General features: G+C 44.7%; 1 protein-coding gene across 2 annotated transcripts; it reads left to right on the forward strand.

Annotated features, from left to right (window-relative positions):
• The first annotated feature begins 3,075 nt into the window (after positions 1-3,075).
• LOC147427008 (uncharacterized) lies at positions 3,076-21,717 on the forward strand. 2 transcript variants are annotated; one of them, XM_086499118.1, is made up of 3 exons: positions 3,090-3,504; positions 20,766-20,789; positions 21,062-21,717. In XM_086499118.1, exons 1-3 carry the CDS (start codon positions 3,291-3,293, stop codon positions 21,445-21,447), a joined length of 624 nt encoding a protein of 207 aa, XP_086355244.1. In that variant the 5' UTR covers positions 3,090-3,290; the 3' UTR covers positions 21,448-21,717. The 2 variants fall into 2 exon arrangements, with proteins under 2 accessions (XP_086355245.1, XP_086355244.1); XM_086499119.1 differs by lacking the exon at positions 20,766-20,789 and having other exon boundaries at positions 3,076-3,504.
• The last annotated feature ends 599 nt before the right edge of the window (positions 21,718-22,316 follow it).

Here is a 22,316-nt window from a genome sequence, read left to right on the forward strand (position 1 = left end):
GGGCTATTGGACAACAATCCCTACTGCCTCAAGTGAAGGAGCATACCCCCTCATGATAGTCTTGCCTCTTCCCTTACACATTGTGCTACATAACAATCCAATAGCTACAATATATGCTACTATATCAACCCGCTCTTAAGATTATGTCTTGATTAGGTGGTCAACCATCGAACTCACAAGAAGCAGCCAAATCGTTGCCACATCATCACCTCAGTTGTTGTAAATCATCCTTTAGCTATTGCTTGTCAACAAAAGGCAACCTTGTTGCTTCATTGCATGCGGTCCATAGTCCCTCTATAGCGCCCTTGTCATTCTAGTCTCTCTTTTGCAACATTAACAATGTTGGTAGACATAGCATTGCCACCTCGGCCTTACCTTATGCCTTTTCCAATTTACTATGTAAATCATTGTGAACATCTTTTGTCCTAAACAATTGCTTTACAATTTCCAGCGCTCAGGAAGAGTCTCACCCATCTACTTGTGTGAAGCATTCAAATTGACTCTTCAAATCATTGCTTTACAATTTCCAACGCGCAGGAAGAGTCTCACCGATCTACTTGTGAGAAACATTCAAATTGCGCCCAGGAAGAGTCTCACCGATCTACTTGTGTGAAACATTCAAATCATTGTGAACATCTTTTGTCCTAAACGATTGCTTTACAATTTCCAACGCTCAGGAAGAGTCTCATTGATCTACTTGTGTGAAACATTCAAATTGACTCTCCCTGTGCTTTTTTTTGCAGCTAACATTGCTCATTAGTTTTGTGTCAACTTGTTGCCTCCATGGTAATGCTAGCTACCTACACAACCTATAGGCCACCTTTGTGTTGTGATGATGACTCTCTTTACCTTTTACTTTTTACACACTAATTCCACACATAAAATTGTGCCATCATAATAATTTCCAAGCATATACATGCACACTAGGATGGGGGCGAATGGTGTCGACCATGGGACAACCCTGATGAACCTAGCTTTGAGAGTAAGCCGATGCTCATTCTATATCTAAATGAAGTGTGTGAGAGAGGAAGCCTTCTTGAAGGAGGCTTTGATACCATTGTAACATTGGGCTTATAACACCACCATGATCTACGCCATGGAAAGAGGAGGAGGACGTAAGGAGCTTGGATTCACGAACCCACCTTAGAGGGCTAGGGAGTGCACAATGCACAATGAGTATAACACTTCAATGCCTTCCCATTTTGGGGTGGCCTACCTATCCACACTAGCTTGGTCACTCATCTACACTTCGATCCTAGGCGCCCTCACTCGTGAACCCTAGACACTCTACCCCGGTGGCGTGGTCTTCATGCTTAACTGAGATCTACCACCACTATGGGCGATGATTATGAGACAAGCCTAGACAACATCTCCAATACATCGAACTTGCATTTTTGACCATGCGAAAATTTTGTGTGTGTTGAGCAAGTCACAAAAAGGTGAAAACTCGCGCCAAATGAATGTTAATTACCTCAATCAAGCTATTATCCCATCTCTGCAACAAGAGATAATTGATGTATCTTTTTGATGAGAGGTACATTTCTTAATGCTTTATATGTACCTAGCGTCAACTTGGCAACTCATAAATTTCTCTTCCATGGCACGCTGGAGTTGAGTAACTTGTGGTTTAGAGGCCATGTTCATTTGCATCTGCATCTTGTTCCCCATGATTTGAATTAAGAGTGCGCAACTTGATCTCTAAGTGATCTTTGGAGTGTTCACACACACACACACACACACACACACACACACACACACACACACAAATGAAATGTTATATTAACGTCTTCAAAAGGCCATAATGACCTATGAGACCCGAAAGTTACAAAGTGGTGGATCTGATACAAAGTCAGAGTAACAAAATAACCTAACAACAGTACAAAACAAAGATATATACTATGGGGTCCTAAGTTGATCGATGTGAACCAAGCTAAAGCAAAAGACTAAGCAAAAAATGGGCGGCTTGTTGGGATAGCTGAATCACAAGAGATCTAGCATCGGTCGTTGGCGAATCTCATCAATTTCCTCCATGGTTAGTAGTCTGACCGGGCGTCGTGCATGCCTGGCCAGCGTGCTTCGAATTTTCTGTCGTAGCCTCCGTCGATGCTGTGTAGTTCTTCGCAATCGCGGGCGCCTGGATTTCCCCAGTTCAATCACTCGGTCAATCAGTGTGCCTTTGGTGTGAGACGAGGGGGAGCTCTGCTGAGAGAGAGAGAGAGAGAGAGAGAGAGAGAGAGAGAGAGAGAGAGAGAGAGAGAGAGAGAGAGAGAGAGGCTAATTCATGTTTCAATGTGGCCTTTCATCTATACATATCGAAGCTAAAGAGGGAGAGAGTTGCAACAATGCTCATAAAAAACAATGGAAAAATGCCAAAGCTCAATCAAATTTCTTGGAGTTTTCTCATTATTGGCCTGCCATGAGAGGCCTAAGCAACAATTCTCAAGGGCAGTTTAATTCTCTCTTTCTTCCTTCTTTCCCTACAAGTTCTCTCTCTCTCTCTCTCTCTCTCTCTCTCGGTTCTCAAAAGCTCTCTCTCTCTCTCCCCCCCTCTCTTCTGCTCTCTCTCTCTCTCTCTCTCACACACACACACACACACACACACACACACACACACACACACACACACACCACACATTCACGAGTTCTCTCTCTCACTCTCACTCGTGCCCCTTGTGAGATTCTTAACCTTGTTGCAAAAATGCGTTAAATTCCATGGGTTTGTGTCAAGGGGAGCTTGAAATTTGGTAAAAAACTTCTATTTCATTCTTTAAAACTTGAAAGTTGACATTGAGTCTAGCTTGTGTTGGCGTTGAATCTTGATAGGGACATTTGTGAGTAGCTTCTCCATCCAAAATGGAGGCCAGATTTCAAGCTGTTGATTTGTAACTTGTAACATGCCGTTGACACAGACGTGCAACCGTAAGAGAGCCTAGCCTAGGCCCTACAGAACTGAGAAAGGAGGTGAATAGAGGCTCACGCGAAGTTGAACACCATGTTACCTAGGCCCACACCCTTTCTCTCTCTGCCTCTAGACTCTAATGACTCAACATACCCGCGCGCGCGCGCTCACGCACACTCACACCCACACCCACCCACCAGCACGTACATTTCACGACTGTGAGCTCCGAACCCACCTCAACGCTCATACCCATCTCTTCTTTTATCATGTATGTTTCTTTCTGGCGTCTCTTCACGGCGCATAGTGACTCTTCTTCCGGGCTTCTGAATCCAGCTATGAAAGCTCGGTGGGCCTGATTCCGATCTTCGATCTGCATTTTCACTTGGTCGCAATGCGGTCCTCACAGAGCTCCTCTGCAGTCCTGGGCCTTTCTGGGCTGAAGCTTGTGGCTGTTTTCATCGCCATTGGGCTCGCTATCTACATTTTTGGCCCGTCTCTGTTCTGGCAGGTCGCAACTGGAGTCTCGGAAGATACTGACTCCGTTGGAAATTGCCCTCCTTGTGCTTGCGACTGCACAGCGGATGGAGAGTCCATGCTGCTTCCAGGTTTCTATCCTCCTCACACGATAATTCTAATGGTCTGATGCAGTTGGCTACTGAATTGTATCTGTGCTCAATGGTGGTAGTTTGGATCAATTTAGCCTCTTTTGTTAATTGCTGTTGAGAGTTAAGGAAACGAGCATGTAATGCAGCTTCATTTGCACATCATACAGCATCCTAATGCTCAACTCTACATTTTTCAGTCTCTTAAGACTGAAGCAGGGCCTATAAGTAAACCTCAGTAGCCCGGTTACAAAGAACGAGCTGTGGGGAGATTGAAAGATGGATCGAGAGACTTTATGTAAAGGTGTCACCATTGATGGTTTGTAAAGGATTATCAAATCTGCATCCATTTGAATGTATGGAATTTGCTACACCCATCTCTTAAGGTGGATGATGGAAGGCATGGGCCTTGATCATTCTGACCTACCCTAGAGCCTCTTGAGGGTTTGTCTATGAGGTACACTCCTTTGGTTTGGCTCAATGAGTATGGGCTTGTGATGGATGAACTCTATTACTGTTCCCACATCAGCATTATTGAGAGTCTCCTTACCCCAGGTCTCTGGAGTTACATCAATTGTGTCTTGCCTTCGGATTGCATATGGTTGAATACATACATGGGAGTGACGAGGATATATTGGCACCGGAACCTTCCCTACGCTTGTGTCACAGAAAGGGAAGCGTGTTCTTTAGCAATTCTTTAATTTATCATGGACTTTTAACAAATAAAAAAAACTCAAGACGCTGTACTGGGACCAGAAGATGGGCTGGTCCCCCCGCCTTCCCCCCCCCCCCCCCCCCCCCCCCCCCCCTTTGTGGAGATTTTCTATTAATAAATTGAATTGTTCTTACAAGCACATGAACTGAGAAAAGGAAAACCTTTTCTCCATCCTGAATTTAAACATTGAACCACTAACTCTAGGAATAGAGTGATGCCTTTCTGATCTTCTGAGAATGCACTCTGATTTCATATATGCCTGTGCATTTACTGCACTGTCTTAAGTGACCAAGGATTCTTTCTGATGCATATAATTCATGAAGAACTCCATTAACTGATTGCTGAAATTCAACTACCGGAGGATATTGCAAGCTCACCTTCTCCTACTTCGATAGGAGCACTCCTTGAGTCTACCCTCTTCCCGGTTGATAAAGAGAGGATCTCTTTGCTGAAAATGACGAGGGGCTGTACAGTGTAAACTGTCTGGACAGCCAGCCTACACACACAATTGCGAAATTTAGCTGTCTTTCGTGATAGTCTATGCCAGGCTGCCAATAGGAATCGCAGGAGAGAACTTGTCTGAGCGTGTTCTACACAATGGAGAGCACACACAAATCTCTGCGCATCATCCTCAGCTTCTCCATTGCCTGTGTGTGTGTGGAGAGAGAGAGAGAGAGAGAGAGAGAGAGAGAGAGAGAGAGAGAGAGAGAGAGAGAGAGAGAGAGAGAGTGAGTCGTGCTCGCCTGCTGCTCAAGTCTGCAACCCTAAAACTCTGCTGCTCTTGCTGCAACCCTAATCCCTCGCGTGTGCTGTCCACTCCTCAGAGGTCTGCTGCGCTTCCCTGTGAAGGCCCCTCACGCTCTGTTAGGGTTTGTCGCAGAGGCGCTGCGTTGCAGATCTCGCTTCTTCGCCTCGCGTCTTTGCCGTGTCTGCCCGCGAGCTCCCAGGGCTGCCTGCACCCCTGCCCTGCCCCCGTCATACCCCTGCCCATCCTGCCTTCCTCGCCCCGCGCCTCTGGCTGCTCGTCCAGCCACTGTCCGTTGCCCCCACCTACCCGCCACTGCCTTACCTTTCCCACCACTGCCTTCCCTTTTGGTTGCCAGACATGTTGAGGCAGATGGGTTCTCTCTTTGGTATACCATTTATTTGTTCAGTGCAGCTTTAGACATCTGTGCCATCTATAAAGGTGGCCACCACCCCTTCCACAGTCTTTCCAGGTACCATCACTTTCGAGTGGAAAGGGGTGTTGCACACGCAAAGGATTGTGGTTACGAGTAGACTGAACCAGTGCCTTAGATGTCATGAGATGGGACACTTGGTGAGGGATTACCCTAGAGGGCGACAACACAGACAGATTGGTCGTCGGAGGAGACAACACTCACAACGTCACAACAAAGTTTTGCGTAGCAGCAGCAACAGGACTTTGCATAGAGCCAGCAACAGCAAAGTACTCAACAACAGCAGTGTAGAGTAGACAGGCACAAAGGTAGGGAGGTAGACAGGCACAGGCTCAGCCTATCCTTGTTTACAGGAGAGTGGTGAGACAGAGGTTGGCAAAGGTAGAGCAGCTCCCAGATAGACCTTTGGAGGAGGGGTTACCAGACCATGATCGAGAGGAGGTACCAAGGCAGTCGGACAGAGAGATAGAGGAGGATCAACAGTCGATAGCAACTCAGGAGTAGCACAAGTTGCCCCAAGACAGACCTATCCAGCAGCCTTTGGATCTCTTGGAGCTAGAGTCACAGGTGCCTCTCACTGTAGACCGTGCTTAGGGGGCGTAGGAGAGTGAGTTTTTGCAGTTTGTAGAGGATTTTGACTATTCTGCAGGCTTTGCATCTCCATCAGATGTCCCATTTTCTGAGATCTTGCCACCTCAGTTTTTTACAGTTGGTCCATGGAGACCTCTAGATGTTTCCTTGAGGAGTGGGCCACTAGGTGTCAACATACTTTTCCTGCAGTCATCAGGAACTCGTCACATTTTCCTCGGCCTAGAGAGAGCCCCCATAGAGTACAGGTTTTGCACGGTGACTCCTTTTAAACGAGGGAGGCTGTCTATGATATCTTACAGGAGCAAGCTATGGTCGAGGCCAATTACTTCATGGATATCAGGCAGTTTGCAGATTTGTTTGAGAGTCAGTTCAGAGAGGCCTTAGGGAAGTTGGCTTGGTCAGAAAGATGTGCATCTTGGTACCTTCCCTTGGCTTTTGAGGTGGACAACGCGTGGGTCCACCCTGCCTCTCTTACAGTTTGGTTGTGCCGTAGACGTGCATCCTTTTTTGGAGTTCATCATCAGGAAATGTTAGAATGGATGAGGATGATTTTGGAGGCACGGCCTAGGGGCTTCACAATCCGTTGGCTTTTGTGAGTTGCTACAAGAGGTTTTTACAGCGGATGCTCTATATCAGTCGTTAGATAAACAACACTAGACTTGGTGGTTTTCGCTACATCGCCCGAGCTGGAGAGAGCTTTGGGTGATGTAGACTTGATCACTAACGAGAAAGCTATACTTCACCACCTGATTAGAGTATCTTTATCCCTAGATGTTCTTGTGGTTTGTTACGGGTTTTTCCCTCATGATCTCATTGTACATCCAACAGGGTTTTTCCCATATTTCTTGTCCATGGACCAATGGTCGATTTTATGTAATGCAAACCACTTTTATTTTGAGAGAGAAATGAAATGAAATGAAATGTTATATTAACGTCTCAAAAGGCCAAAGTAACCTATGAGACCAGAAAGTTACAATGTGGTGGATCTGATACAAAGTCAGAGTATGACAAAAATGAAATGACAAATGTCACAATAAAATACTATGGAATCCTAAACTACTAGGTGTGAACTAAGCAGCTAGCTGGGATAGCTAGATCACAAGAGATCCAACATCGGTCGCTGGCGGATCTCATCAATGTCCTCCATGGTCAGTAGTCTGATCGGGCGTCATGCATGTCGAGCCAAAGTGATCCGAATCCTCTGATGCAGCCTCTGCCGATGCTGTGTAGTCCTCCACAGTCGTGGGCGTCTGGATCTTCCCAGCTCAATCGCTCGGTCAATCAGTGTGCCTATGGTGTGAGACGACGAGCTCTGCTGTGGTAGTAACTCCTCCGGGTGTCCAGTGGCAACGTCTTCAAAAGGCCAAAGTGACCTATGAGACCAGAAAGTTACAATGTGGTGGATTTGATACAACTTCAGAGTAACAAAATAACAACATAACAAAACAAAAATACTATGGAATCCTAAGCTGCTCGATGTGAACTAAGCAAAGTAAGCAGCAACTGGGATAGCTAAATAGGTAAATCACAAGAGATCCAGCATCGGTCATTGGCGGATCTCATCAATCTCCTCCATGGTCAGTAGTCTGACCGGGCGTAGAGAGAGAGAGAGAGAGAGAGAGAGAGAGAGAGAGAGAGAGAGAGAGATGAGATGAAATGTTATATTAACGTCTATAAAAGGCCAAAATGACCTATGAGACCAAAAAGTTACAATTGGTGAATCTGATACCTTGTCTGAGTACGAAAAGTACAAAGGTCTAAGACTAAAACACTAAAACACTAAGGAAATGAATCTGAAGTTGATCCGGAACTGGAACGAGATAGAGGGAGGGGGGGTGGTGGGTTCAAATGAAATCTCTCATCGGTTGTTGTCGAATCTCATCAACATCCTCCATGGTCAGTACTCTGGTTGGGCGTCTTGCATGTCGAGCTAGAGTGATCTGGATCTTCTGCTGTAGCCTTCGTCGGTGGTGGGAGACCCCTCGAGGTCGTGGGCGTCTGGATCTGCCTAGCTCAATGGCTTGATCAATCAATGTACCTCTAGTGTGGGTGGGCTCTGAGATCTACTGTGATGATTGCTCCTCTGGTTCTCCCCTGGCTGGTGTAAAGAAATCTGTGATCTATCTCTGAGACTGTCTCTCCCCTGATGTCCTCAGCAAGCTCTCCCTAAGTCTGCACAGCTCTAGTAGGAACAATCCGAGACATCTCTGATCCTCGTATCTCATGACTCTAGAAAATGGTCCAAAACCCTCTCTGAACAGACAGTGGAAGCGGCCTCGTATCTCATATTACGCTAGGCAATGACATGTGTAGTGCAACTCTGTCTCTGGCTCTAAGCGACATAGGTGACATATGCTGGCCCCTACTGGTACCCCTCGAAATTGGCCAGTCTCAATTTGGAGCTGATGTGAGGATGTGCGTATTTGCCCAATAGCTCATTGTATCCCATGAGATAAGTGCGTATCCATGTATGTAGGCCTAGTCACAAAACCGTCCTCCATGAGTTGGAGAAGATGCTTGTAAGGTGCAACGGAATGAATGTTGTATTTTCTCAAGATTAGTGATCTTTATTGCTCAAGGTTCCTTTTAGTTCTTAGGGAAAGAGAGAGCTTTCCGTTTTATGGAGAGTGCTATGATCACGAACAAAGTGAGTGGATATTGTGCGTGCAAGTGAATGAGACTGAGAGAAGGAGAGAGAAGAGATACGACGCCCGAGAGTTTGTAAAGCCCTCCTCCGAGGGCCCCACTCTCGTCAGCGAGAGTGGTCTACTTTGATTGCACAAAGGTGTACAATGCGTATGCAATGGACTGATGCAATGGGACTATGCCGATGACGACGACGACTAAGTGGCTGAAATCTGAGGTCTTCTATCTGCCGATTTTCGGGACTGTTTCGATGGCTGAAAATGACTGTCTTGACTGTGTTTTTATGGCTGAAATGGGGGAACATCTGCAACATCTCGGGGCTGATCTGCTACTGTGTCATAGGCTGAAAACTGCTAGTATCTGCTGCGGGTTAGGGCTGAATCTCAAAAACGCTCATGTGCCTGCTGCTTAGCAAAAACGCTACTGCTGATCTGGTGTTGCAAGCAAAAACGCTGAAGTGTTTGAGGCATGGGAGGATAATCTGCTAATGCTAGCTGTCTTGGAAGATAAGGGCGACCAAGCAAAGGATGAAATCGCCATGGTCTGGGTATGCACGGTCTACGAATAGACTCACAAAAGTGCCAGATCACTGCTAATCTAAACTTGACTGAACTGACCGAACCCTGCTGTGGTGTAGCTTGTCCACGGACACATAGGGTTGGGATGTGTCACGTGACATCTCCTTTTCAAAGTGAGGTAGTGGTACCGAACTGTATGGCGTCGAGGGAGATCGCCAACAGCATCCGGAATCCTAGAAGGGACTCTTCGGCGGCCCACTCTGCTGTGTGGGTCGAGCGGTACTTGAACTTCATAAAGGTCTGCAACGCTTGCTTCTTTGGGCCGCACCGAAAGCGACACAAAGTCGTTTGAATCTCCTTTCTTGCGTCAACTTCGTCTAGAGATCTGCTTCTTTCGTCTTCAAGAATCTCCATGGCTGAAAATTCCTGAAACCATCTCCAACACAAAACCATGAACATACCCATTCCATGTAAAGTGAAGGAAAAAAATCTTGTCTTCTCTAAAGATTGTGTATGTAATGTAGATAAACATAGAGACGGAGTGACAATCCGTTCATCAAACACATGCAAACAATGAGATCGAATCTTTTCTATTTGATCAAAATCAATCAACTGTGGCAAATCACAATGGAAATGCCCATGCTTGGTGCTCATACTATCATGTGCTCTGTCGGAAACTGTGTCATGCCATGGAAGAGACATGGACTGTGACTTCCTTACATACAAACTTTTCAACTTTTCATGAACAATCCGCATACATGCGTGCTCATCCATGAGAGAAACGTGCTCAACATACAATATGTCATGCCTAGGAAAAGGGATCACATAACGATGCTGACTAAAATACAGGAAACCTTCACGAATGAGACACTTGAACAATGCGTGCGTATCAATCATGCGAACACATAATACTTACTGTGAGGGTTCTGTGGACCTAGGCTCGAGAGCCAAGATCAGTTCTTCCTGAATGATCGAATCGTCCTGTGGGGGTTCTTTGGACCTCGACTCGAACGCCAAGATCGGATCTTCGTGATTGATTGAATCTGCAACGAGGTTAGCTTCGCTAGAAAAAGCATCCACTAACACATCATCCTTGTGAACAATCACATCATCTTCATGCAACTCATCATGCTTGTCATTGTCATCCAAATCATTGGCATCCAAATCATCATGCTTATCATTGTCATTCAAATCATCATGCAAATCATTATCATTCAACTCATCATGCTTCTCATCATCATCATGCTTCATACAATCATGAAAATCTTGTGTATCATGCGATGGAGAAGAAGAGACTGAGAGAGTCTCCTTTTTCCGAATCTCTTGCATCAGTGTCGGCACTTGAGAAAAGAGTCACAACATCTCTTGCATCCGTGCTTTGGTCTCGTGATAAAATTTTGCTTGTATTTCTTTGTTCTCTGCTTGTCTGCGTTCCGTTTCTACTTTTCTTTCTTTGAATTCACGATCCAATGTGGCTTGTCGTTCGTTGGCTTCCAAGCGTGCTTGCTCACGCTCATGCGTTGTGGCTGCCATTCTTTCTTGGTATTTGCGCTCTATGGCTGCTATTCTTTCTTCGCTTTCTAACTTCCTGTCCATCATCCTTTTGTCGAAAGCCTCCATAGGAGTTAGTGCAATCCTTGTCGTAGATGGGGAAGGGTCAGAAAAACCTCCTGGTGGGGAAAATTCTTCTTTGCCTCTCTCATGCTCATCACCTCCAAGCGAAGTATCCATTCTGCTTCAAGTGATGATCATTCTGAAGTCGTGGGTTCTTGTAGGTTCGTGTGGGTTCTTAAGTTCACGAGGAACTTGGGTTCTTGGGGATCTTGGGTTCTTAAGTTCACGAGAACTTGGGTTCTTGAGGGTCTTGAGGTTCTTGAGTCTTGAGGGTCTTGGGTTCTTGAGGTTCTTGAGTTCTTGAGGGTCTTGAGGTGTTCTTTCGCTTGCAAATCGCGTTGGAGAAGGATCTTCTCTTCACCCGAGTTCTACTCCTTTCTGCGGGCGCACCCCTTGGCGGCCTTGCGCTCACACCAAGGTTGCTTTTTCCCACCTCACGTCGATTGGCCGGCCGCTAAGTGCATGGTCCGCTCTCAATGAGTGAAAAGAGACACAAGGGGAGGCTGGACAAGCCCTTCTTTCTTGGGATTCTTGTCACTCTTCAACAAAACACGATTAGGAATCGCCACGCCCAAGTAAACTTGGGTTCGTGCGACCGCAACAAGCAAAAAAATTCTTGTGGTTCTTGTGGTTCTTTCCTTGAGTAATGCAAAACACTTCCAAAGCTCTGATACCAATGTAAGGTGCAGCGGAATGAATGTTGTATTTTCTCAAGATTAGTGATCTTTATTGCTCAAGGTTCCTTTTAGTTCTTAGGGAAAGAGAGAGCTTTCCGTCTTATGGAGAGTGCTATGATCACGAACAAAGTGAGTGGATATTGTGCGTGCAAGTGAATGAGACTGAGAGAAGGAGAGAGAAGAGATACGACACCCGAGAGTTTGTAAAACCCTCCTCCAAAGGCCCCACTCTCGTCGGTGAGAGTGGTCTACTTTGATTGCACAAAGTGTACAATGCGTATGCAATGGACTGATGCAATGGGACTATGCCGACGACGACGACGGTGATGACGACGATGACTTCATGGCTGAAATCTGAGGTCTTCTATCTGCTGATTTTCGGGACTGTTTCAGTGGTTGAAAGTGATTGTTTTGACTGCGTTTTTATGGCTGAAAAGGGGGGAACATCTGCAACCATCTCGGGGCTGATCTACTACTGTGTCATAGGCTGAAAACTGCTAGTATCTGCTGCGGGTTAGGGCTGAATCTCAAAAACGCTGGTGTGCCTGCTGCTTAGCAAAAACGCTACTGCTGATCTGGTGTTGCAAGCATAAACGCTTAAGTGTCTTGAGGCATGGGAGGATAATCTGCTAACGCTAGCTGTCTTGGAAGATGAGGACGACCAAGCAGAGGATGAAATCTCCATGGACTCTGGTATATGAAGAGGAAATGCAAAAACGCTCCAAGGTGGTGGGAGGGCGATGATGCAAGGGAAAAACGCTAGGGGATGCTCAGGGGGGGTACTGCTGAGAAGTTGCCTGTTGAGCGGGAAGCTCCTGCTGCCTCTTCTGCCAGAAAGTGCTAACTTGGGTTTGTTTATATATTAACTTAGCAAAATTGCCCTACCTACTTTTGTTGGAAAGTCACTTAAAAATAATAAGTGAAAATAACCAAAAAATAGGAAAATAGGCTAAATGCACTGGAAAATTCCCCTAACTGATGTTAATGGATTCTGATGGGAATTCTGATGATCATGCTGTGTGCAACCGGAGGATATGCATCTATGCTAAGTGACTGGGCATGCACGGTCTACGAATAGACTCACAAAAGTGCCAGATCACTGCTAATCTAAACTTGACTGAACTGACTGAACCCTGTTGTGGTGTAGCTTGTTCACGGACACATAGGGTCGGGATGTGTCATGTGACAATGCTCTCTGTAGAAAGCCATCTTGGTGCCCAGCTCCTGTGTCGGCTGTATTCATGTGCTCCTGGTATCTAGCTGAATCAGATCCTAGCGTATGAGTCTGGTGATCTCTGTCCGTGTGAGAGACAGGGAGGGTGCATCCAGGGAGTATTGAAACGGAGGCAATCTATCCATGCTGAAACCATGTGACTGAAACCATACTGTAGAGAGAGAGAGAGAGAGAGAGAGAGAGAGAGAGAGAGAGAGAGAGAGAGAGAGAGAGAGAGAGAGAGAGAGAGAGAGAGAGAGAGTTCTTTTGTGTTGTGTGTATGTGTACTCTGTCAGAATAGCTCCCAAATAGGTAGTGCTATAGTTGTTTATAGTAAAGCGTGAGATTTTGGCTAGGTGGCGTTGCATGAGAGAGAGGGGGCTCGTACTACTTTCCACGTTGGTCTCTTTCCAAACTTTCTTGCTACATGCTGTTTTTTAATGTTATAAACTATGAACCTTTTCATATTGGCGTGCAACACACATGGGTTCTCGCGGAGAATCTGACAGAGACGACACCCCTTTGTCCTTTGGTCTGCAAGGAGATGAAGAAAAGCTAAGTCCCAGCGTGGGAACTGAAGAAACCAACGGAGATTTTGGCAAATTTTCGGCAAGGAATTTCGACGTAACGTAGTACAAACGTCATTTGCAGATTGACACGTGTGCAAAAAGATTGATTAAGTACTCCAAAGATCCGAAATATGTGAATCACCTCAAGAATTACCCGATTGATGAGATTTACTCAAGATAGCGAGAGGCCGTCAATTCTACTCTCAAGATGGTAAGGATGGTGAAAGAAAAGCCGAGTGCAAAAAAGCAGAAATTGTACTTGCAGAAAGAGTGGCTCTTAAAAAGAAGATGAATCGGTTAATGAAATGCTAACGGCACTCTCGAAAGAAGAAGAAATCAACAGATTTCCCCTATTGTTTTGGTCGGAATCGACTTTCGAGGTGGTAAAAAGATCCAAGAAGTGTGTTTGTTTTTGAGGTATCACCCAAATTTTCTTCGTCTTCAGGGAGTTCTGACAGTTCGTCGTTCTCTAGTTCGAGAGAGGATGATGAAAGGCAGAAGAAGCGGAGAAAAAGCAAGAAAAGTAGATTTTTGAAAAAGTCTAGAAGGCACAAGGAGCCATCTAGCCGTTCAGAGGAGGAGACTTAATTCTCTTATGACAGTTTAGACAGTGAACACATGGACAAGAAGACCAAGGAGCTCAAGGATGAGGGTCAAGTTTGACTCGTTTTTAGGCTACCAGGACATCCATCGAGCCCTTCAATTTATACAGAAGTTTGACGTCCCCTTCTCGGGAAGTCATTTCTCAGGACGCTCCAAGGTGCAAAGGCCGGGATCTTACTTGAAAGGAAATGCAAAGACATGGTGATCTACTCTGTTGTTACGCAGAAAAGCACCTAAGAAGTGGGTAAAATTCAAGAGAATTTCACTTTTGCTTGGATAACAGAAGAATATGAAGAAGATGTCATCACTTTTTGGCATCATGTGAGAATGACTAAGAAAGACACTTCGGATGACTATTGCGAGACGTTTTGAGCTACCTATTTATTTGTGTCCTCATTTCAGAGGGTCACTGTGAGGGACCAGATTGAACGATTTTGCTGTGGTTTGCCAAAAGAGATTCGACTGTATTGTTTGCAACAAAAGTTCGACTCTATTCAAAGACTTATAGGACATGCCGATCAAGGTTCTGGAATGCATGTCGGCTCATTGACTTATCCTACGGACAAGCCAATGTTCACCTCTACAGGGCAAGAGTCTTCCAATGAAGAGAGAGAACCAAGGGAATCAGCATCGTAGGGCTTCGACGAGCCAAGGGAACTCGATGCAAGTTCATCAGAGGATTCCGGAGAAGAAAGGGAATCAGATAATAGTGCATCCGAGGGTTCCGATGAAGCAGGGGAATCAGCGGATGGTTCATTAGAGAATTCTAACAATTCTAATTGAGGTGCTAGTGGATAGGGGAGGCCAGCAAGGCTACCAACAGAACCAAGGGAATCAGCATCGTAGGGCTCCGACGAGCCAAGGGAACAGTTCATCAGAGGATTCCGGAGAAGAAAGGGAATCAGATAATAGTGCATCCGAGGGTTCCGATGAAGCAGGGGAATCAGCGGATGGTTCATTAGAGAATTCTAACGATTCTAATTGAGGTGCTAGTGGATAGGGGAGGCCAGCAGGGCTACCAACAGGTCCCAGGGCAGAAGAAAAGAACAGAAAGGTAAGCTAGGTTCACGGGATAATTTGGTCAAGGGTACTTTTTGGCCCTTAATGTCACAAAGATATGGAAGCGTAAACTGACTTTAAATTGTACTTCAAATACTCAAGAGAATTAGAGAGAGAGAGAGAGAAAGCTTGACACTTCATTGGGGACCAGAAGATGGGGGGGGGGACCGAAGATGGGCTGGTCCCCCCCCCCATAAAGAGATTATCTTTATTACTAAGGGAGAATCTTTACAAGCACAGGAACGGGGCAATAGCCCGTCCTCTATTCTTTCTTTTCTGCTTATGACTGAGAGAGTGCGAAAGCTACGCTCTGAATATTGAGAGGATTTTTCCTTTGCTACGAGATTTTGGAAGCTCTCGAAAACGAGAGTCTATCTTCCACAAAACTCAATAGAAGCTCTCGAAAATGAGAGTCTACCTTCCTAACTGTGTCCCTTTATGCATAATCATTCCTGCAATAAAAACAAGGGAGAAACACGCAAAATGCACGCACACATGCTTGCTGTAATTTTCTGCACATAACCTGAAAATGTTACCCGAGCAGGTTCTAAAGCTGAAATAGAGACCTTTCTCGCGATGGATTCGCACCAAACTTTGTGTACGTGTAGTGTAGATAGAGAAGAACTAGATTCTATGTGTACTTTGCTGAAATTCACCCTAAAAGAGATTATTAGGGGCCGAAAACAGAGAATTTACAGCCACCACACTCTACGAAGAGAGTGCCTGCTGTAACTTCTCACGATGAAACTTCACCAAAAGCTGGCTATGGCTATGAGAACCCTTGTTCTAGACAATGGGAGCACTAGGCCACCTCATATGTCGCAAGGGGATGCTCTCAAGCTTCCATGGAGGGCTTCAATGCGTAGAGCATACTCACAATAGGGGGGGTAGGAGCACTGCCAACATTGAGAAATGGGGGAGGGGGTGCTCTTATCAAGCCAGTAGGAAGAGGGGGCGCTAGGAAGAGAGAGAGGGTGAAAGTGAGTGAGAGCTAGTTTGCATTGGTAAGTGTGCCACTTGGCACATTTACTTAATAACTTAAAAACCTTTCAACTTTCACATTTAAAGTTCATAAACTATTAATGAAATGTGCAAATTGAACCACAACTGCACACATGGATGCAACTAATGAAATGTTAGTTGCTCCCCAGCACAATGCTATACCGGCACCGCTCTGGCATTACCTGTTCGCACTTGTTAGGCCATTTGGTCCAGCATAAACGATTAAAAAATATTTTAATTGACTTATCCTAAGGCCGTAAACATAATTCAAGCCTTAGGGTTACTGTTCTAAGGACCCTATCTCGTTCTTGTGCTTGCACTGACGCGCGTCATTTTTTGAGCCTGAAATGTGAGGCTACTATCTACCCCTTCATTGAAGACGCAATTTCCCAATCACTAGGGCTTCAGAGTATTTTCTGTTAGGATCTCCTTGAGGTGCTTTGGCCCAAATTTGGGCGCACTTGAGGCCCTAGAACTGCTAGTTCTATTTTGATGTGCACACAACTAATTAGGTAATTATTTTCTCGTGAATAATTTAATTATTTACAAAGTCTGACATTGTTACACTTAATGCAAAGTGAATGGAGAAGGAGAACATGGTAAATTTTCTTTAGAGAGTTGTACATTGAAACTTTTGGATTATTAGCAGTGTCTATGCCAAACGTTACCAATGAATCAGTAAGTTGAATCTGGTGCGGTGCGGATTGCACAAGAGGGGAGCCACTCCACTCCTTTTTCATAGATTGCCTAGATTGAATAAAGTCATTAATTTCTCTTGAAGATTTTAGGGATACTGACGGGCTGACAGTATTTTGCGGAATGACTTATAGCAGATGTACATTGAATTGAAATTTCCTTAAGACATGTGCTCTTTGATATGTGTATTGAGACATGTAGAGAAAGATGAAATGTTTGCAGCATATTGTCTGATGATCTGAAATTAGTGCATCTAGACATCTGTTAGAGATCAGTGAGATCTGGATGTGATGGCTAAGTTAATGAGAACTGAATGAGATTCTAGTGCATCAAGATGTCTATTTGGATGATATGATTGGATATCGGTGTGAGTGCATCAAGAGTTCCGAAAGGATGAGGTGGTTGTACAATGCTCTAGGTGCATCAAGAGTTCTGGACAGAATGAGATGGCTAGATTGAAGGATTGAAACATAAGTGTTCAGTGTGAACTAAGTGTGTGATTTTGTGAATGGCATGCTATGTGGATGTACTGTCTTTTGGGGATGGACGGTCATGGATATGGTTTGCTTGATTGGAATGTAAAAAGTAAGGATATGAATCTGATAGTAACAAGATCTAGTACATCACGACATACGTGCAAAGATCAGTGCGGTATGGATCTGATTGCTAAATAGGTTACAATGATCATGATTTGTATTTGAGACCCTCGATAGAAATGTTATTGATCAGAGACTGATGTCTTTGTAGAGTGTTGGATTGGTGGAGTCTGGTGCATGGGTACATAGAATCAATGTCTACTGAAGAAAGTTTTTGTCTTGTGGCTGTTTTGCAGGCGTAATCAAGGACGACTACAAGTCTTTTAAGAGGGGGGAATGTCACAAAGTGATGACGTGGCATGCCCAATTGGAGGAGAAATGGCCGAGTGGACAAGAGGAATTGAACCTAGAAGATGGGCCGGGGGGCCTAAAGGGGGTTAGGGATTAAAAATCCTAACCTCTACCAACTTAAAGAACTCATGATTACCAATCGAGGGGCCTAGTTCAAAATTATCAGAAGCTTAACCTATGGGACTTATTATTTTTGTAAAACGCGCTGACATGTTGACGTGGTAGTTGTACCGAATTCCATGATTTACGTTGCAAGTGGTGACGTTGCAGGCCATACGGATTTCCGCGTTTTGCGCTGCTGGGCTTTTGGCAGTTCCACATGAGCTTTTGATGGCAAATGCTCTTGGGTGCAATGCTTTTGGGGCTCTGCTTTTGGGCATGTCTTGTAAGTTTAAAAGAGCCCAGAGGGCCACTCTTTCAGGAGATCATTTGGATGCAGAGTCTCAGAGAAAGTTGGACCCTCAAGAGTTTTACTTGTACGGAGTAATAACAAGAAACTACCGAAAGGATTGTCAGTCTTTGGGGCCAGTGTGTCTTGCTCTAAACTCCGCCTTGCCGTGTCGACACTCTCTCTCTCTCTCTCTCTCTCTCTCTCTCTCTCTCTCTCTCTCTCTCTCTCTCTCTCTCTCTCTCTCTCTCTCTCTCTCTCTCTTTTTAAGTTTAGTGAAAAGGAGAAAGCTGGTAGAAAAATATCCCAAAAGCGCTGACAATCGTCATCAAGAGTGTCTTCTTTGGTCATCCGGAGATGGTTCCATGTTGTGATAACGTCCTCTTCCTACTCTTCAATGAGCCATGTAGAGGTAAAAACTCGTTTGAACTTTAACCATGTGATAGGTGCTTCTTTTCGCAAAAGCAAGGTAAACCAAGTTTCGGTTTGAAAAAGTGTCCTCCCGAGAAAACAAAGTTAAACTGTTGAATGAAGGCAAGAACTTTGTGTGTGTCCTTATATCCTGTAAAGGTGTCAAATCTAAGTGCTTGCCCTTCCTCTTTGAAATCCTTGGTCTTCCCATCCTTCTCTTCTAGCCGGTCAAATTGACCAAGTCTGTAGCCTCATCTCCACCTGTTCTAAACATTGACTCGTCCGAATCAGAACTGTTTGAGGATGAGGTATCCTTGTCAAAATTGTCAGAATGCTTTCGTTGCTTTTTAGATCCTTTCCAAGATCTTTTCCTCTTGGATCGTTTGTCCTTACCGTTCTTGCTCTTTCAAGTCCTCCTCCGCTTCCAATGCTTACTGTTCTCTTGCTGGAGTCATAGGAAGAGGAACTCTCCGAGTTGTCTAAAGGTGAAGATGAACTGGGGTCATCCTAAAAGCGTGCATGCTTCTTGAATTTGCTAACTGCTTTGAATGTGGATTTTGACCTAAGTAGCCGGGGTAATCTGCTCCGCGACTTTTCTTTCGAGAGTCGTCGAAGACTTCATAACTTGGTTGACCTGCTGCTCCACAACACTGTTAAACTCATCTTGCAAGTACAGTCGTCGCTTGTCTGCACTCGGCTTAGATCTCTGCTTCATGGCAAATTTGAGAGGTGAGTGAATGGCCGCGTGCCATCTCGAACGAATCTTGTCAAGTGGATGATCCTTCATATATTCCGCATATTGCGGTCCTCGGCGTATTTTGAGCATCTCATTGGCCCATATGTCAACTTGAAGCTGCCGTTGTGCTTCCATCTTCTCGATGTCGTTTGGCAGAAGAGGGCCATACTCTTCTCCAAAGTCTCGGAAGAAGTCCGACTCCCACTAGATCCTCCGTTGGTTCCCTCACTCAGGCAAGTAAGGACGACTGTTTCCTCCCTATCGGATTCACTACAAGAATTTATGTGTGTTGCAAAGAAGAAATCGAATCCTTCGTAGAAGAACCGTCTGAGCTCTGATACCACTAAAATAGACTTGGACACTCCAAGCCGAAGATCTATAGCAACTCATGTGAGAGAAACTGGAAATAGCTGAACAAAATTGAGAGAGAGAGAGAGAGAGAGAGAGAGAGAGAGGACACGACATGGTGTTATGTGTGTTGCAGAGAAAGAAATCAAATCCTTCGTAGAAGAACCGTATGAGCTCTGATACCACTAAAATAGACTTGGACACTCCAAGCCGAAGATCTAAAGCAACTCATGTGAGAGAAACTGGAAACAATTGAACAAAATTGAGAGAGAGAGAGAGAGAGAGAGAGAGAGAGAGAGAGAGAGAGAGAGAGAGAGAGAGAGAGAGAGAGAGAGAGAGAGAGAGACGACACGGCACGGTGGAGTTCCGCACCTAGTTTCACTAGCCTTAAAGACTGGTGCCCCTTCTCGGTAATTCTTTATTATTATGGTTCAAAAAGTACAAGGTCCCAAGGTCCTCTCTCTGGCAATGCTCCAAGCAAAACTGCCCAAGAGATGAGGCCCTTGCACACTTATAAAGGCCCCTGACCTAGTCAAAAGCAGTCACATGAAAAGCGTAAGGGTCCAAAAGCATCTGGCGCCCTAAAGCTAGCGCCTCTCGAGCTAAGCGCAAATCATGGAAATCCGTACGGCTTTCCACGTCAGCAGTGCAAATCACGGAACGTCCATACGGCCCGCCACGTCAGCACTTTTTACTTGCTTTATTTAAGAGGGTTTAGGCCCCTCGATCGGGCTCCATACGTTGGGATGGGTTAGGTTTTTAAACCTAACCCCTTCTGGGCCACTCAACCAAGATCTGCAAGTTGGTAAAACTTCTTCTGTCTCTTTCGCTAGGGATTTGGCCCTCTTCGCTAGGGATTTCCTTCAGGCCATGCCACGTCATGACTTTGTGACACTTTCCTAGTTGCTCCAACCAAAGGATGTGATGTTATTTTGGAAAAGAATATTGTTCAACATAGTACTTCTCCATATTGTTCACCAGTTTTTTCTTGTTCAAAAGAAAGACGGCACTTGTTACACGCTTGGACACTCCAAGCAAGAAATCAATAGCAACACACGAACAGAAACTGTAAAGGGGCATGTTCTTGCCAAGTTCCCTAACAGTGTCCAATGATCAGGAGCCAAGGCCAACTTCATCTTGACTGAATTGGCAGCTCGACTTGGAATCACGCTCGACGAAATGGGATCACCCGCAAAGGCAGTTCTAGTTGCACTAGGAAGGGATGTTTCCATGATACTTGTGCTAGACTTACACCTTCATAGGTCTAGTATGCATGTACGGCTAGTGTGCCTCCGGGCTGGCCACCCTTTGCATATGCATATAGGCTGCTTTCTTTTTGTTTTTTGAAGAGTTAAATCTGATGGCTTCTTCTAAAGAAGTTCTGATATACATGAGTGTGCTTTTCCTTTGCAGGGGTTGGGAACACACCATCTCTAGGTATGCATTCTTAAGACTATCACCTTAGTATTTTGTGCACAGATGTATTTGCATGGTAAACATATTATGTACTCTTTTGGATGCAGGAAGTATAAATATGTGTATGTGTGTGAGACGTGGAAATAAATTACCGAATTCGGATGTGTGTTTGTGTGTATATGTTGAAGCATATGCATATGTATGTGTGCATGCATGCATGTACGTACTCATGCAAGTCAATATACAACTGTATGCCTTAAGTAGGTTTCAAAGTAGTTGGTACATTATTTCAGATTGTGACAAGATGGACCCTTTGTTAAAGGACGATTTGGACAAGAATTCTTTGGAGTTGTTGTCGGAGGAATTGAAGGTACAGGAAAAAGTTTCTGAGGAGAGTCAGCAGCATGCAGATGCAGCTTTATTAGATGCCAAGAAGTTGGCTTCTCAGTATCAGAAAGAGGCTGAGAAATGCAACTCGGGTATGGAGACGTGCGAAGAAGCTCGGGAAAAGTCAGAAGCAGCACTCATAGCTCAGAAAAAGATATCAATATTGTGGGAAAAGAGGGCGAGGGAACTCGGATGGCGAGACAGAGCCAAGCATCAAAGTATATTTAGCAGAATTGGACTTACGTCGGATGACCCTGACCAAACCAGCTCATTTCTAAGATCTCGAAAGTAGGTCTCCTGCTGTATAGAAGATTTGGGCATTTAGCTTTTGAAGCTCTTTGGCTCACTTGGTCAATCCGTGGTACTTTGCTGTACTGCTTTTTGGTATCTGTCCCCACTCCACCATTACATCTGTACAAGTAAGATTGGTATTACTTTGGCTTCATTTTGCAAGATGTACAAAGAGATTCATTGGGAATTTTGTTTCTCAAAGGAAACATTTTGGTAGCAAAAAATTGATATGCAGAAAACTGATTTTTCATCAAAAGTTTCAAGCGATAAAGCGTCATGTTGTTTTATGTGTGAATGTGCATTAATGGAATTGTGTGTGTGTGTGTGTGTGGAAGTTTTTTTGCAATGGTTAGCTTCAAGGTTCCTTTCTGTCTTCTCTAGGTTAAAACACTTGTTTGGGCTCCTATGTTGTGCAGTAAAAGGATGAAACTTCAGTAGTCTGATGTGGTAGATGCGTGCACTTGGTTAAGATTTTCCAGATAATAATGCAAGTCTAGAGCACTTAATTGTCTTGATTAGTTTATGCTTTAGTCTCTTTATTCTTTACACAGTATATAAGACTTTGCTTCCAGGAAATATGGACACAAGCTACTGTGAGGTAACCCCTAAAGCTCATGATGGTATGTGCCAACATAATGTGGTTGTTAATGTGTTGATTAAGGGTCTCATTAGCATTCTGTAAAGTTGTTTTATATAGTTTGGACCTGATGCACTTAATCAAGGTTACGGGTAGTAACGTAGCTTAACGAAGAAATCTCTTGCAAAAGGATTGTCGCAGACTTATCTCCGGGGCAACTTTTCTACCTGTTCGTCGGTGCACCACACACGCAGAGGGCTATATACATATTGTATTAGGTGACAAGTTTTGTT

This window comes from Adiantum capillus-veneris, chromosome 24 (assembly GCF_014529385.1).
Source record: "Adiantum capillus-veneris isolate H3 chromosome 24, ASM1452938v2, whole genome shotgun sequence".
Taxonomy (NCBI): Eukaryota; Viridiplantae; Streptophyta; class Polypodiopsida; order Polypodiales; family Pteridaceae; genus Adiantum; species Adiantum capillus-veneris.